The sequence below is a fragment of the Pleurodeles waltl genome, chromosome 2_1, assembly GCF_031143425.1.
Source record: "Pleurodeles waltl isolate 20211129_DDA chromosome 2_1, aPleWal1.hap1.20221129, whole genome shotgun sequence".
Taxonomy (NCBI): domain Eukaryota; kingdom Metazoa; phylum Chordata; class Amphibia; order Caudata; family Salamandridae; genus Pleurodeles; species Pleurodeles waltl.
The window spans coordinates 559,599,278-559,616,785 of NC_090438.1; the positions used below are offsets into that span (position 1 = coordinate 559,599,278).

The following is a 17,508-nucleotide window of genomic DNA, read 5'->3' on the forward strand; positions in this document are numbered from 1 at the left end:
AAGGTGACATGTTATAATAACCCTACTTCTGTAAGATCTGTGATTGGTTTAGGATTGTTATCATGTATATGACCCATCAGTAGAGTCCTGCGTATAACCTAGAAACTCAACCCAGTCTTTTCAGTCACAATAAGTTACAGTGGCATGATACAACATACGATAATAATGATAAATCATTTTCTAAGCATTGTTTACCCCAATTTAAACTATTTATTGCTAATGTAGAATATCTCAGAGAAATAGATGGCTTCTGGTAGTTGAGGTGAAATGAAGAGTGAAACAATAACTGGCATACAAAGCTTACAATCAGCAGTAATTCATTATGCAAAGATAGCAAAGCATAAGAAGACCATGCCATAAGAAGCAGCCTTTCATTCTTGAATTGTCAATGTTGAGGTTTAAAGTGTACAAACACACCTCTCCATTTAAAAATTATACCCAATTATACCCAATTGTAAGCTAAGGATCTCATACACCTAACAGGGTGGACGCACACACAACACTAGACTTGATTTCCTGGGACTTTCATATGGCATTCTTAGTGTGAACTTTGGTGTTTTCACACCTGACATCTTAAGGTGTTTAGGAGCACATGGCCAAATGTATTTTTGGGACCCCTGTTCAGAACAGCTTTGATTTTCGAATCGAAATTTCAGCTTTTTTGTGCCCTCTTTGGCTAGGTTACTGAAATTGCACAGGGACATGGGTCCAAATTCTATATGTGGCTACTTCTAATATTTAGGGATAGTGACATGTTTTCAAACTAATAATACATCAGTAGCTTATTGATATTTTTGCAAATATCTCTGTGACTCCCTCCCATTTTTGACATGGTGGGGACCTCGCTTGATCTAAAATAAACATTTTTATGGACATTGCATGGTGTTGAAACATTTCTCTGTAAAACCTCTGTAATGGGCCCCGATACATCACCTACATTAAAAATAAATGAAAGTAAAATGGTATTTAAAACAATCTGTTTAAGAAGTATTCAAGGTCATCAGAGCAAGACTCTACAGAACAGAGTTGACTCTCTCCGGGCCTCCACTGAGAGTCTGAGGCCGTGAGCCAGAGTCCAATTTTCTATTACCTTAGACTGTCTCTGATTGCTCAACTGCCAACTGCACCTATTAGAACACGGTAACATACCTGAGGGCCATCCCACACCAGAATTCAGTTTAACTTCTACATATGCATCCAGATCTGTTGTATGTAGATATATATCATTACTATTATTTGCGGAATTCAGAATGATTTACTGTGTTCATCAGTTTCGACCATCAGTAAGGTCCTTGTGTAATGGTAGGAAAATAAAAATGATGCATTTTTAGTGATTGTCTGTCTCTTTTCGGTTGGTTTAAGGCAATTCTGTTACACAGAATTATGTAATATATCATAGAGGCAGGATTTATAAGATGAGCTAATATAGTAGCTGAAATTCTGGAACTGCTCCTAATGGGGCTGATTAATGAAGCATTTATGAGTACAGTAAGTAATACTACAGAAGTACTGTCTTAAATATTCTTACATTGCTTTGTGAATCGGCCCTGAAACATCCACTTCCTTATTATTAAACATGCAAAAAGGGTGCAGGCCATTGTATTTGTACTGATTGTGTATGAATGTTAAGCTAAATGCTCCCGATGTATTCCAATATTAGATGTCCTGAAGCCAATGCACAAAGGCATGTGAGAGTACTCAAAAGAGTGCTACAGGAGTACTGCTTTAGGTACTCCAAAACACCTCTGTGAATAGGGCCATATATTTGCATGTGTCCTATCTTGTCTCCTGTTGTAGCCATCTGAGCATCTGCCAGTCTGTTTTTTTAAGTAGGCTTCCTAATGTTACCAGTGCCTGCTTATGTCATATATGAACTTAGTTGCTGTACAATGTGTCAAGCATACAATGACACAGATGTGCTCTTTTGCATAGATATATGTTGCTCTCCAGTTGGTCCTTCTACAACTAAAGCTTCTATAGCTAATTGTTACTAAGTAAAAGACATCTAATACTCTCACTTAAAAATTGGGTGAGTGGTAAATATTTACTTATGAAGAAGTTGGAATACAACAGTTAACAGAGATGCAATCTGACCCAAGAAAAGTAAATTCTAGTTTATTGTGAAATATGCATAATGTTCTGTAGGAAAGTGAAGCTCTAGCAAATATATTTTGCCTAAGTAAATGTTCTATACCTTGGGCAGCATTTTCATGCAGGTATAAATGCAAATGAAGTTGTTGTTGAAGGAATTTTTATAGTACTCACCTTTGATTTTTAATGATCTTGAGCGCCTGCATGTATTTGCTAGTTATCTATGGTATTCTATTTCTTTTGACACACAGGCCTCAGGAGCTACCGTTTTTGACTTTCTATTGGCCTATGCTGTCATATGCTTAACAGTGTCATAGTTTAAAAGTGAAAAAACCTATCCCCCTTTATTGTTATTTCACTATGTTCTTGTTTGTTTTGTGTGCTCAACACTTACATCCAGTTCACAAATGCACTTAATAATATATCAAAAAATGAACTTAGACTAACAGGGTGTGAGCAGTATTTCAGATTTTCTGATTTTGGAAGAAATAAGAGCTAATTTCATTTATGTGACTACAATTGTTAATCTTATTCTTCACAAAGGAAAAAATATATAGATGTGCCTGTTTGATCCATTTACACTTTTTAAATGGTTGTTTGTCTTGCAGGGACAGGATGATACTTTTGAAAATGGAGCAGGAAATTGTCGATTTTATCAGTGACAATAGGTATGATACATAACAATGTAAAACAGAATGGGTCTTCTCAAATTTTCAGCTTCGGAGAAAGGTGCTGTATAGTATTAGGAGGGAGTGTTTTCTATGGACTTAAAAAAAGATCAATTATTTTAAGCATAGTTGTGAGGTCCACCCTCAATACCATTACATGTTAAAGTATTCTAATACACATAGCCCCTCATTCTGATTCTGGCGGGCGGCGGAGGCCGCCCGCCAGAATTCAGCCCTCCATAATACCGCTCCGCGGTCAAAAGACCGCGGAGGGTATTATGAGTTTTTCCCTGGGCTGGCGGGCGGTCTCCAAAAGACCGCCCGCCAGCCCAGGGAAAAACTCCCTTCCCACGAGGATGCCGGCTCGTAATCGAGCCGGCGGAGTGGGAAGGTGCGACGGGTGCTGTTGCACCCGTCGCGTATTTCACTGTTTGCCAAGCAGACAGTGAAATACTTGTAGGGGCCCTCTTACGGGGGCCCCTGCAGTGCCCATGCCATTGGCATGGGCACTGCAGGGGCCCCCAGGGGCCCCGCGACTCCCCCTCCCGCCATCCGGTTCCCGGCGGGAGAACCGCCAGGAACTGGATGGCGGGAGGGGGAGTCGGAATCCCCAAGCCGGCGCAGCAAGCTACGCCGGCTTGGAGGATTCCTGGGGGCAGTGGAAAACCGGCGGGAGACCGCCGGTTTTCCCGTTCTGACCGCGGCCAAAGCGCCGCGGTCAGAATGACCAAGGGAGCACCGCCGGCCTGTCGGCGGTGCTCCCGCCCCCGTTGGCCCTGGCGGATTGTATCCGCCAGGGTCAGAATGAGGGCCATAGTGCCTGATTATGATCTTGGCGGACAGGGTTACTCCGTCACAAATGTGACAGATATTCCATTGTTGTATTATGATTTCATTTTGTCCTATGGAGATCGTAATAAGGAGGACGGACTACCCTTCATGTTTGTGACGCAGTATTCTATCCAACAAAATTGTAATCAGGTCCATAGTCTAAATTAGTTGATTCTAAAAAACATAGGCCCTCATTACGACCATGGCGGGCGGCTGAAGCCTCCGGCCAAGGTCTGACAGCCGGGCGCCCGGCAATGCAGCCGCACTCCCGCCGTGGCCATCAGGAGATCCCCGCTGGGCCGGTGGGCGGAAATCTGGTTTCAGCCCGCCAGCCCAGCAGAGATCTCGGCCCCAACACAGCCGGCGGTGTTGCGGCCGTGCGACGGGTGCAGTTGCACCCATCACGCTTTTCACTGTCTGCATGGCAGACAGTGAAAAGCTGCACGGCGCCGTGGCAGGGGGCCCCTGCACTGCCCATGCCAGTGGTATGGGCAGTGCAGGGGCCCCACGACTCCCCATACCTCCAGCCTTTTCCTGGCAGTTCAAACCGCCAGGAAAAGGCGGCGGTAGGGGGACTCGTAATCCCCTGGATTAAAACCGCTGGTACCACTGTGGTGGGAAACCGGCGGTCCCAGAGGTGCGACCGCGGTGGGTTCCACTGCGGTTGTAATTCCCTGTGAAGCACCGCCAGCCTGTTGGCGGTGCTTCCTCCGAAACAGCCCTGGCGGTCTTGGACCTCCAGGGTTGTAATGACCCCCATTGTGACTTACACTTCATGCTCACTTTGTCCCCTTAAATAGTACAAATATTGCTTATTATCAGTGAATCACAGGTAGGTTAGGGCATCAAAACCAGAATTTAGTGAGGAAATGTTTGCAAATATGTATGCGTTGTACCTCTGTGACTGCAGGAAAATTGAGTAGATGGCTTTTGGGTAGCAGTCACAATCCTGGATTGTGCCTGAGCCTTCATACTGCCAAAACACAGAATTATACAAAACCAATCATGTTTCAGGTGGGAGCACACAAGAGAGAGAGAGAGTAATATGGAGCATGGGGATTGGGATATGCAGGGGGAAATCACACAATGTAGAGAGCAATACAGAATATTGACTGTTTTTCAGGTAAGTACATGAGGGGCGAAAGCAACACTGAGGGGGAGAGGAACACTGAGCATGGTAGTGGGGTGACTTTTGGGGAGAAGCACACAATGGAAAGAGCAACATGGAGCAAGGGACGGGAACTGCAGGGGGGAGCACATGAGGGAGAGAGCAACACAAAGCTCAATGGTGTGGGATTTTGTAAGGGGAAGCACATGACAGGGAGAGCAACATGACCATAAACTAGCCCATTTTCAGGGATCTGTTAGTCAGATTAAAGTTAATGACTAGAATGGTAAGTAGGAATGAGGAGTTTCTCATTGAAAATAAGAACCACATCAGAAATTGTGTGATAAGTAATGTTTCAACTTTTACCAGAAGTGATGTGGTCTAATAGGATAATTTGTCTTGAAACGTGGAGATTTGGCCCCATTGTTTGATCATAAACTACAGGCTAATTCACAAAACTCCTGTGTTGAATGTCAGTCAATTTTCATGTAGACTTATGTCTGTATTTTGAGTGGGTTTATGACTTTCATGGAATACATCTTGGAGTCCTGTTACTGTCACATATTTGTAGAAGTACACATAGGCATATTAATGTATGCATGTGGCATTGTACTAGTACATATTTCTATATGTGAATGTGAAACACCAATATGTATGTCACCCGGCAAATATTTTTTTTGTTTATCCCCTGGGGACACCCCATACACTTCTTCTCCATTAATATTGATTATGTTTCATCCCCCTTTTCGTGCTGAAAACAGGACTGTTCCTGCCTTTGACAGAAGTAAATCCCTGAATGTTCCAGAGTTGGAAATTCTGTTATATTGGCAGAATGTAAAGTGGCACATTCTCATTCATGAGGTCAAAATCTCTTCATTCCTTTTTCCTCTGAATCAGCAGTGGGAGTTTAGCCTCATAAATGATATTATTTGAGAGCCGGAGGTGTACGTACTTGGGCAAGTAGCTTTCTGAGCCACACAAGTAAACTACTCCATCTCGGTAGACTTCAGGTTGTAAATATTAAAAAAATTGGGGGCCAGATGTACAATGCATTTTTCTGGTCACAAACAGCCCAATGCACTGAATTGGGCTATTTGCGACCGGAAAAATGTTTTTCAAATGTACAAAATGCAAAATGTGATTCGGTAACTTGTTACCAACTTGCATTTTGTGTTTTCAATTCAGCAATTGGAAGGGGTGTGTTTAAGGCATTCCTTCCAAATACCGAATTGGTATGGGATGTAATTGGTATGGTATGTATTTCTGTTTTATGACTGAATTCCAGTTACAAAACAGTCGTACTTTATCGCCAGTTTAAAACTTGTGGTAGCCCATTTGCAAAAGGGAGGGGGCCCTCATTGGCACAAATTCTTCTCCGCCCTCGACGACTTAATGTTGTGAGCCGTGCACAAGAAAACCCCTGCCATGTGGTGGTTAGCGGAGTTTTGCCAGGACTCCGCACTTCGAGGGAATCGCGAAATGAGCAAAACTTCATGAAGTACACCGGCAGAGAGGAATGTTTTGTCCCACCCCTGGAGGTAGGTCAATTTGCGACCCACAAGGAATCCCTAAATGAAACGTAATGAGTTTCATACATTAGGAAATCTGTATTCCTAATGTTTGTACACTTCACCCATAGTTCTTTATTTTGAGTGGTATTGATAAAATTACATGTTTACATCATCCTGCCCATCCATGCTTCTGTAATTTAGTTTCAATCAGACCCAAGACAGGTTAATATTGTATGAGCACCAACTCATTTATGACATGCTTAAACTGTAATAAAATTTATGTTTGTAGGACATCATGCAGTTTCTTACAGTTATGATCGCTTTATATTGGATGACAAAAACACTTGTGGTCTCAGTCACTAATATTTTCTCTGAGTAGTTTTAACTTTCTGTTGTCTTAAGTGTGAACTTCTTCTGAGTTTCTTGGCCTCCATCATACAACAGGCTCTGAACTGTGCCTGACTCCAAATTGAGTGGCTTACTCATTAATTCCATTAGTAAAAATGATTTATTCATAGAGCACTCTTAAGTGAGTAAGTATGTCCTAATCCCAAAAATATATGTGTGACCCATCTACATCTGAAGTGAAACAATTTCTCACAAAAAGCTTTCTGACTTAGGCCCTAATTGTCTATGATGTTCACCTACCATTGTTTTCATTTCCATACCAAAAGAAGTTATGTTCCTATTTTCTCCCAACAATGCCTGGCATTTTAAACTACCTATTAATTCTACAATTTTAAATGTATGTGTGTTACAATCCTGCCGTCCACTGCCTTCCTCTCTCCAGCCAATACCGTTTCTGTTTTCTGTTTATTATTGTCACCCACTTCCTCAACATCTCATCCATCTTTTTAGTTTTTGCATTGAATCCCCTCTCCCCATTTCCCAGTTTATAAATGCATGTTCATGTTATAATTTTTTGTTGCTTCTCCTGTTCTTCCTCTCTGCCATTAATCTTCAGTCCCCTACCCCTCTCCCTATTTTTCTGGCACTGCCTCATTATTTACCCACTGAAAGAAGTTGCCTGCAGAAGGGGGAGAACTGGCACCCACATTTCATCTGAGATAGTGTGAGAACATGTTGGCCTAGCACATACACACTCTGCATGTGTGCAAAAACAATAATAGGAATGTCTCCTCCACAAAAATAGACTGTTTGGTCACTTGTCCATCATGCTCCATCCCAATATATAAGAAATATGGGTGATATGCCAACTCTTTTCTTGTGGGGGTAAATTCAAAAGTACTTGTCACATGTGATAAATTATTTATTTATTATGACTTTTATCAATAATGTTGTATACAATTATTTAAAATTATAGACGATCTAAATATCTGTTCACAACAATAATGAGATTTCTATTTAATAGCACTAAGGGGGTTATTCCAACTTTGGAGGAGGTGGTAATCCGTCCCAAATGTGACGGATTTACCACCAGCCGTATTACGAGTTCCATAGGATATAATGGACTCGTAATACGGCTGGTGGTATATCCGTCACTTTTGGGACGGATTACCACTTCCTCCAAAGTTGGAATAACCCCCTAAGTTATTTTAGGCGACTAGTGACATTTGCTTCTAATGAGAGAGCATTCTTATGTCAGAAAGTACTTGTACTAAGTAAATAATACACATATTTATCTGGGGTGATGAGTTTCACTTGTTTTTTCAATACACATACAGCGACAAGCCAACATCCTCCTACTGAAATGGAAATATACAAAGGCACCCAAGACTTCACATCGGGATGCTTACTGACTGAGAATTCAATTAAATCACAAAGAATGCAGATGTGTGATATTTTGGTGGACTGCATCACTGTAGGAGGCTGGATATCTATATAGTGGACAAAAATGATGTGCACTAAGCACTGAGTCCAGGCAGCCCCACCTTGATGCCCAGAGGCACAAATAGACAACCCAATGCTCTTTTTTTGTGGTAGTGTGGGCAGTTAGGCTTGTCTAGCAGTCGTGCTATGCATTTGTTGTACTCACAGTATCAATAAACGAAGACACATACTCAAAAGAATAACTTGAGTCCAATTTACTAAAATAAATTTTTCAGACCATTAACTTTATTACAAAGTAAGCAGTTTCTAATTTGAAAATACTTTTCAGTTTCAAAAATCGACAAAGAGCAATTGTCAGAGTCTTCAATGTTAACCTATGGGAGGAAAACAGGAATGCAATTTTGCAAGTAAATCCATGACTTATGCATCCAGTCCCTGGGGTTTTAGGTCAACACCAGGCAAGGTTCAAATCAGCGCAAAAATGCACCGACAGTGGCACAGGGATGGTCAGGTTCAGAGGTTGAATTTGGGAGTCAGGTGCCCACTGTTAACCAATGGAGATGGGGGTGACCAAAGATAGCTGTCCCAGGTGAGTAGATTGGGATCAGGGATCGATCTCTATGAGTTGAGGTAAAAACAAGGTGGGCCACAAGGCAGCACCAAATTTGCACCCTCAGCAGCACAGGGGGAGCCAGGTGCAGTGCGCCAACTAGGGTGCCCAATGTTATCCAATTGAGGAGATCAATTTCAGAAACAGGCTGCAGGCTCTGGCCAGGAGGCCGGATGAAGACAGCCCACAACTGTCCAGGTAAGTAGAGATGCTAGGGGTGAGAGGGGCAATGACAGTCCAGACCCCCAAGGCCCAGGGGCTCCAGGTGCAGGGGTATATTTTGGCATCAGAAACAGCTTACTGGGCAGGTCGCGTTCAGAGGGAGTCTTCAGATTGAGGACGCAGGCCTCACTGTGGAGTCACGCAGAGGTGAGTCCACAGTAGACTCTTGCTCAGAGGTGCTGGGTAACCTTCTCAGGATGGGTGAGCCACTTGCACTCGGGTGCAGAGGTGGGTCAAGAGGTGGTTTCTGAGACAGACTTCTTTTTCTTTGAAGCTAGTTTCTTTTGGCCAGGTCCGCTGTCCACGGAAGATCTTTGTCTTTATCCAAAGCAGGCAGTCCTCCCAAGATTTGGAGGTCTCTGTGCTGCAGGACAAGTAGTCTTTTGGGTGCAGGGTCTTCAAAGGCTACAGACTGGCCAATAGGGCAAGGGCCAAGTCAGTTGGTGTCTTCAGTCTTTTCTGCTGGGGTGACTCGGTGGTGTCTGGCTCTTCTTAGGTCATCAAGAATCTAAAGTTTTGGTCAGGGGATGCCACCTAAATACTGTATTTAGGGGGCATTAGGAGGAGAACTTGGAAGTATCCAGTGGGCTACCTACTTTAGGGAGCCTACAGCCACTATGTGACCACCTCCTTTGGGAGGGGGACATAACGCTGACCCTAATTGGTTATTTTTCCTTCCATCCAAGATGGAGGAAAATTAAATGGATGGTGCAACTCGCCTGCCGCACCTGAGGGGTGGTGCTGACTGAAAGTGGCTACTCCTCCAATTCTTTCTAGTTTTCCCATTGTTTTTCCTGCCTAAAGTGGGGGCTGAACCTGGGTGTTGCCTTCTGCTGGTAGAAGCAGGGGGTAGTGGTCGCATTTCAAAAGCGGTATAGCCTTTGAAGCTTCTTGCCTGAGCAGGGTGCCTGCCTTGGGGAAGAGATGTGACACCTCCACCCAGGGAAGGCTTTGTCTTCTGGCTCCAGAGAGCAAAGGCTCTCAACCCAGGAGTCCAGAATCATGTCCAGAGGTTGCAGGTGGCTAAGACCATCAGTGAGCAACCATTCCAGGGCTGTGAGGGTTTCAGGGGGGCACCTATAAGATGCCCTCTGGGCAGATTTTTTAATAAATCCAACACTGGCACCAGTGAGGATTTATTATGCTAAGTTGTTTGATACTAAACAATCCAGGGTTCAGAGAGGCTTTGATACTAAACAACCCAGGGTTCAGAGAGGCCATCATGTAGCTGAGGAACTCGCTGTGACCAGTCTACAGCAAATGCACTTACTATGGCTTGCTTATACACTTACTATGTCTAAGAATTGACAAAGACACAGTAGGGGCATATGTGCTCATGCACATATGCCCTCACATGTAATATAGTGCCCCCTGCTTTAGGACTTTAAGGCCTGCTAGAGGGGTGACTTATATATATATATTGCACGCATTGTTAGGGGACATGGCACTCAGGCTGAGTGCCATGTCAAGTTTGCAATTTAGGGGACACCTTGTCTTGCAGCCTGCAATGGCAGTCTGCATTAGGCTGGTGTGCGGCCTCTCAGAGAGACACAATGGGTGCTGCAGTTCTGTGGGCTCCTCTTCAGTACCCATGTCCTAGGTACCAGGGGTACCATTTACTAGGGACTTACAAGGGTAGCTGAAGTTGCCAATCACAGTACAGTTTTGGGAAGAGATCTGGCCCTAGGAACCTGTTTAATAGGGGCCCAGGGCACACACAGTTCGAAACCACAACATGTTCCAGGCACAAATTGGGGGGATAACCATGTCAAAAGAGACCCTTTCTCACAATCTCTAAACTTCTGTTCCTATCTGCCTATTGAGAGCAATCCCTACATACCAGCAGGAATCACACAGCTCTAGCAAGTGCAGGACCGTAGGTACTGCCATACTATCTACCGTTGATCGCACGTTCCAGTTCCTGTATACCACATTCCATAGTGATTTCAAACTATCTGTATTATGACATCATAATAATGGCCACCTGTGCACTATACAAGTGTCAATTACCAATAACTAAAACAATCCTACTACACATGCATTAAAGGTTTTGAATCGGGCACTCTTGCCTTCTCTGTTTTGTGATGACTGTTGATTTCATATTTTAAAAGTAGATAATGTAATTGCTCCATTCCTTATTATTTAAATACAGCAACCAAAGACCAAATTAATTACTGTGCATTTTGCTCAGATGCAGCATTCTCTGTAAAGATCAATGTTCAAGTTTACTAATGATTTGTGATGAAAAATGATTTTTTCAGTTTAGATTTGTAGACACCTTGAAATGTATTTACTAGCACTCGTGTATTTAGATATGATTGTTTTACAAACAAGTGAGCATGCCTTACTACTAATCCTTTGTTAAATCAGGAATCCTTTTTTTTCTAAAATTCTAGCAATCATTTTAAGAAATTTCCTCAAATGTCATCATATCAGAGAATGTTGGTGCATAGGGTGGCAGCCTACTTTGGAATGGATCACAATGTGGACCAGACTGGCAAATCAGTAATCATCAACAAGACCACCAATACCAGAATGTAAGTATTACCTTTAAAGTATCCAGCTGCTTTTCTTCCGCAATGAGGTTCGTTTTGTGTCACAACTGCACCTGTTGTTCAAATCTGTGATTGAGCTTTTATTTACAATATATTTATTTGTAAAGTTATTACGTACACGAGGGAGAACCATAGTAGGTTCAGGATAATCAGACTCAAGCCTGATTTTGAGGATTTCCGGATAAGAAATATTTGCATGTAATTAATCTAATTGTATCTGATTAATTAGGCATCGACCCCACTTCATGGCACAACACCGTTCTCTCTCTGACATACACAATGGGAGGAGCCTCAATGAATACCAAATGTAAAGAGAGAGATATACTTTCACAGATGTATTTATGAAATGATCCGGGCAAGGGGAATTCATTATTAATGTCCACGCGGTGTTATCGTGCCTGATATCTTATGCAATAGTGCAGTTCATGCCTTTAAATTCAGTAATACGGAAGTGCAATCAATGCATTAAGCTCCCTCCACAGTACATGTAATCTCTGTCAGCTGCCAGATAATGTAATTCTCTTCCGCATGGTTTAATAAAAACGAGATTAAGCATCATTGCGAGGTTTAAGGAAGCATAAATTCGAAGGCCACTTTTCAGTCGGGCAATTACTTGCTGCTGCAAGCAGATAGGCTGCTTGCAGTGGTGCTTTTTTTAATGTCTACCTTTATTGAAAATGTCAATCGACCGTTCCGTTAATAGCTCACTTGTGTTGCTTCTGCTTCTATGTCAGTTCCGCACCCTATGTACTCGAAGAGTATTTTACATTTGTTTAACACTGATGTCAACATTTGGAGCGCTGCCAAGCACATTTATTTGTATGTTCAGAAACTAAACCACGGGAACAGGGCTATGCGAAATTGAAAAGTTGTTGTCTGGTGACCTTCGCAAAATTCTCACAAAACCTTTATATATATGTGAAGGTTGTGGAATTCGATGCAAATAGGGCTCTTGCTTAAAAAGCTTTGGATTTTGGAATTGCTTATTTATCGCTTATACCCCATTTTAGTACGCAAACGTCACCCACAAGGAACAGTTGAACACTCGCAACATAATTTTCACCAACTACTGACACTACAGGGTTTTACAGCAGTTGTGTGAAGAAGTTACTTGTGTTTTCGGGACCAAATAACACTTGCAGGAGAAAAACCACGACCAGGCAGATCCAGAGAAAAGTGGTAACCTTCACAAACAACATAAAGGCCAGTTATCTCGATCTACATATAAATATGCTTCAATTCATCCAATCAGTGGGCCCTGAAAAAGTCAGTAGGAGACATAATAGTATTTTAGACACTCTTTGTCATGTCCAATGGGGCTCCAGTTTCATCCTCCCTTCCAACATCAAACAGACCCTCTATTGGTCAAACATACATAAAAAAAATACTCCGCACATACTTTTTCCATAAATAAGGACAGCAAAATCATTTTCTATGAGTATTTTAGTGGCATATAATTTATTAAGCCAGCAGCCCTAAATCAGTTTGTTTGAAAGTTTGTGTTTTGTATCAAAAACATAATTACATTTAGAATAATCCAGTGAGATAAATTCCTCTCTCTCAATGACACCAAATGAGTGATTGAGTGGCACCACCGAATGTGTTCCATTTCCAGCCCTTTGGAATGATTTTACAAACCATATTTAGTGCATTCGTTTTTGGTTTACCCTGGAGAGCATCTGGAGATCCTTATCAATTTTCCAGATACCCGGAAAGCAGAGACGTTTTAAGGCATGGGCAAAGTCAGCTCTGGAACAGGACCCCAGCTTTCCTGTGGGGGTCCTTTGATACAACTAGCCCTGTTCTTTAGAGAGGCTTGCCCTGAGGACCTTGAGTACTTCTTAAACAGATTTTTTAAATGCTGCTTTCTTTTAATTTATTTTTAATGTGGGTGATGTGTAAGAGTCTATTACAGATATTTCACACAGCAATGTTGTGTTTATGTTTCATGCAACATCGCTGAGGTTTGTTCCCATGCTCTAATAAGTGAAGTTGGCAGATGAGCAATCAGAGATAGTTTACGGCAATGGAAAAGTGGGCTCTGGCGCAGGGACCCGCCTTTCAGTGGGGGCCCAGGTAAAGACACCTCTGTTCTGCAGAGTCTTGCCCTGATAGCCATGAATACTTCTTACACCATTTTCCTTTAATTAATCTTTAATGTGGGTAATGTATGGGAGTCTATTACAAACGTTTTACTGAGATATGTTTCTGTTTTTCAACACAATGTGACGTCCATAAAAAGAGATCAAAACAGGACCTCACATAACAGAAATGGGTGGGTGCCACAAAGATTCTTTTGCAGTAATATGATTGGCTAATTCTGAATATTTGATATAAACACATTTAGGATTTGGATGACTGTGTCTGTGCACTTTCAGTGACCTGGCCAAAGAAGGCTTGAACAATGTCGAATTGAATTATAAATTCAAATTAGTTCAGAACATAGGACCCTTAAATAAGTTTGATCCAGGGCTCCTAAAATCCTTAAGATGTTCCTGGCAGAAAGAGATAGGGAGAAGCCCTTGATGTGTAGGAAATAAATTATCATTATTCTGTGCCATGAAACCTGTATAGCAAGCATTAAGATATTAATAGAATTCTTCCTTTTGCAGTCTTTAAATAATCTGACACTTTCTACTGGCTTTCAGAGTGTTCACAGCCATATTTTATTTCACTGTCTGCCTAAAACACAGGCATGCTCTCAAAGACTACAACCGAGCCAGAATTTCGCTTCTACCAGGTGGTACCATAGTATCTTAACTCTGTGGGGATAAATCTTTTTTAAGCCTGACTTGGCTTACATGCCAATAACACATGACTGGACCTAAATGTCCAAGTCCATCTACAACAGAGGAAACATGCTCTTTTCTTCTTATTATTTCTCTGTCATGACTGCTGATGCTTGCTAAGTGCTGAGGAATGTGTTAGCTGAGCATCTATCTTGCCTTTGAAAGCCTATAATATTATAATAATGATTGGTGGATGATGTCCTGGATATGATTCATTATTAGTGGAAAGCATCAAGCTGCACTCAAGAACTCTTAAAGACAATAAAAGGGGGGACAGGAGCGTGGATTGTAGAATATCTGATATGTAGAGATGCTCTAGTGGTAGTTAATGGAAATTGGAGAGATTATATTAGAAATATAAGCACTTTATGGCTAAAAGTCAAATTATGACCACATAATAGACCTTCAGCTTATTCAATAGTGTTTAAAAAGCAATTAATGACCATAAAAAGCATCATCCACTCATTAGATGGAGTATCCAGAATATTTTCAGGAACTTTTGAGTTTCAAAGTTTTTACTTGTATCTTTGGGAGTATTATGCTTTGAACAGTCATCTGTAGTCGATTTGTACTTGCCAATTTTTTATTGCCCACAACTTTTTTCTGAGGCCCGATAGCTTGACTTCTCTTTACCTTAGGTTTGTAGAACAACTGTACAATGGAGAGTGAAGCTCATGTTCTTGAAAATATGTAACACTCTCTTTGCATTTCTACCTGCAGACTTATTATGTAATTTTGAGTTTGGCAGGGCAGGGGTACTGCTCTAGGATGCCAGGTGCCCAACCTAACCAAACTTATGATTCCTTGCTCTATTTAGAATCTGGTTGAATGCTAAGTTTATACATCCGTAGTCTCAACTGAATCAACTGGCATAAAACCTTGGCCTGTAAGCTGGTGTGCCACTGGGCTACCAGGTCACAGTGGCTGAACGTTCCTCTCAACTTAGAATGTGCAGCTTTCACTCATTTTTCCTTCCCGGACCATAATGTGAGGAATGGTGATCCCAGGTACGGTAAACTCACAAAGGTCTAGATGACATGGAAAAACTCCCTGCACTTTGCTGAGTGGACACATCAAATATGACATTGACTTAGCAATGTTGTGTGCCTTTTGTGGAGGGTGAATTCCTCCTAAAAGAAAGCAATCCCCATCAGGCAGGCGGGGATCTCTAAATATGGAAGGCGGTATGTGGCGAGCAGAGAGGAGGGTATAAGCTCCACTGACCTGGTGTTCCTATGAGCTACCTGCTAGACTCTAATGATTACCGTAAACTGACATGCTTTCCTCTCTTTTTGAAATCCCTATGGTAGAAACTGGTTTAAGGCTCATATATTATTGAGCATGCAAATAGATCTATCTATGCTTGGATGTTGAGTTATTCAAATACAAAGCATAGCTAACATAACAATGCACACGCTTTTATCCTACATCCCCTCCCCCTGCTATATCACCCACTGGACCCACTAGGCTTTTCAACTGCCACATAATTGTGTGGTTAGAAAAGGAGAAAGAGATGCGGAAAGTAATTATGTCTGTTTACGTTTTGCCTCTGCTACTTCCAGTCCGATCCCCGAGATAATGGGCACCAAGGGTGGTGCTGTGGATGACAAAGTGTAAGTCAGAATGGACATCCTTATTTGATGTTCATCCCTCCGTATTCATGTGTAGGTGGGAAAGCAAATGAACTTCCATGCTTACATATTCCATCAAAGTGCGAGTTGTAATTGGTTTACTGCTGGGTTAAGTATTTGTGAATAATTTGGTATCAGATAGTTAGGCCCTGGGAAAATAAAGGAAATGTAGAGAAAAAAGAAGCTGACAATGACCTGTTTATCCATAAATCAAACTGTTCTCATTTACTTATGTTTTAACAAATACAGTGTTTCAAAAGCTTATTTTAAATGAAAGAACTGTACAATGTACACTTTTTTACGTGTGACCCATAGGTGACCAATAAGAAGGATTAACACAGCACAAATACAATTGAGTAACAGCTGATGCTGAAGAGAGATCAATAAATCAAGCTGTGTAGATCAATATGCAGGCTGCTTCTGTCTGTCTGTGCGTCTACAAATCAATATCCAGCCTATCTCCATGTTTATTGGTAGAGCTAACTAAATACACTATACCCTACGGGTTACTTGGTTTTCAATGTAATATGTTGCAGGGGGATATTAACTCAGCATAGTTGACATTTCACATGAAATATATTCCAAATACCAATTCTAAACAAAATCAGAATATTATTCCCATTGTCTTCCCCTTATGCTTGGTGTATATTTACATATTTTTTTAATTCATGGAGATTTCCAGGAGCACTCGGGGTATGCTGCAACTGTCACAGTTTTCCCAGGAATACTCCAACAAATCTTTTGTGAATGTTATTTTTGCATGAGCAAATGTAACGCTACGTATTTTCTCATATGAAGAATTTTTAAGTATGTCTGAATGCAACTCCTCTACATGGGGAAAAATACACCATGCACTCGTTTTAATGGTGTTTCAGATCTAGTTATGGGTTTTGAAGGAGTACAACTACAGCCTTTTCTAGGCTCGAAATGGCCCGAGAAAAAAAATTAAATGCCCACAAGCCCACAGGTGTGTGGTTCTGTACAAACTTCTCGGCGAATTCTAATGCTGGAGAAGCCCCTCTCAGCCCCAGGGATCAGATTTACACCCATTTATGAGTCCAAAATAATGCTGTTAATAATGTCTATGTTGACTGGCCTAGAAGATATTCCCATTGTCTAAATATTTGGAGAATTCTCTGATCCACTTCTCTGCTGAAAGATCATTCATTTGAACATGGGGTAAAAGGCTGACGCTACTGCTCTTTCATGGTCATTTGGCATAAGAGATCGTTATTTTAAAACTTTTCTGTTACAGTAATTTGTACAGAAATATTCAGGTAAGCTCTAGGGGTGGGCAGAACTTAGTGGAATTCTATGGAGTTGCATGAAAACTCGGTGATATTCCCCAGAGTTCCACAAATGGGCAGAAAAAGGAACTTCGTGCTGCTTGCACTGATTTTTAGCACTAGAAGCTTGTTTCACCATGAAAATTCAGCACAAATGGTTCAGAGCAGTTCGCCAGAGGTCTGTTTCTTGAGTTGATTTTGATGCAGCTTGAATAGATTTTCAAATCAAACAGCAGCTTTCTGACCATGAACAGTCGTGACCACCTGCAACCTACTGTGGTGAGAAAATCACACCATATGCCCTCCAAGCAGCCAAAAATCACACTAGGGGGCTTACCGTTGGTGAGCCTCTCACAAGAAATGTCTCCGCCATCTGGTGATATGCAGAATTTGGCCAGAACTCTGCATTACAAGC

General features: G+C 41.7%; 1 protein-coding gene across 8 annotated transcripts in view; it reads left to right on the plus strand.

Moving 5' to 3' along the window:
* The window catches only part of ARPP21 (cAMP regulated phosphoprotein 21), a 309,256-nt gene that overhangs the window by 40,590 nt on the left and 251,158 nt on the right, over positions 1-17,508 (plus strand). For all 8 annotated transcript variants that reach the window (XM_069214895.1, XM_069214912.1, XM_069214885.1 and 5 more), the window contains exons 8-9: positions 2,700-2,759; positions 11,229-11,369. In XM_069214895.1, coding sequence (XP_069070996.1) covers positions 2,700-2,759; positions 11,229-11,369 — 201 coding nt within the window. The remainder of the gene's footprint in view (positions 1-2,699; positions 2,760-11,228; positions 11,370-17,508) is intronic.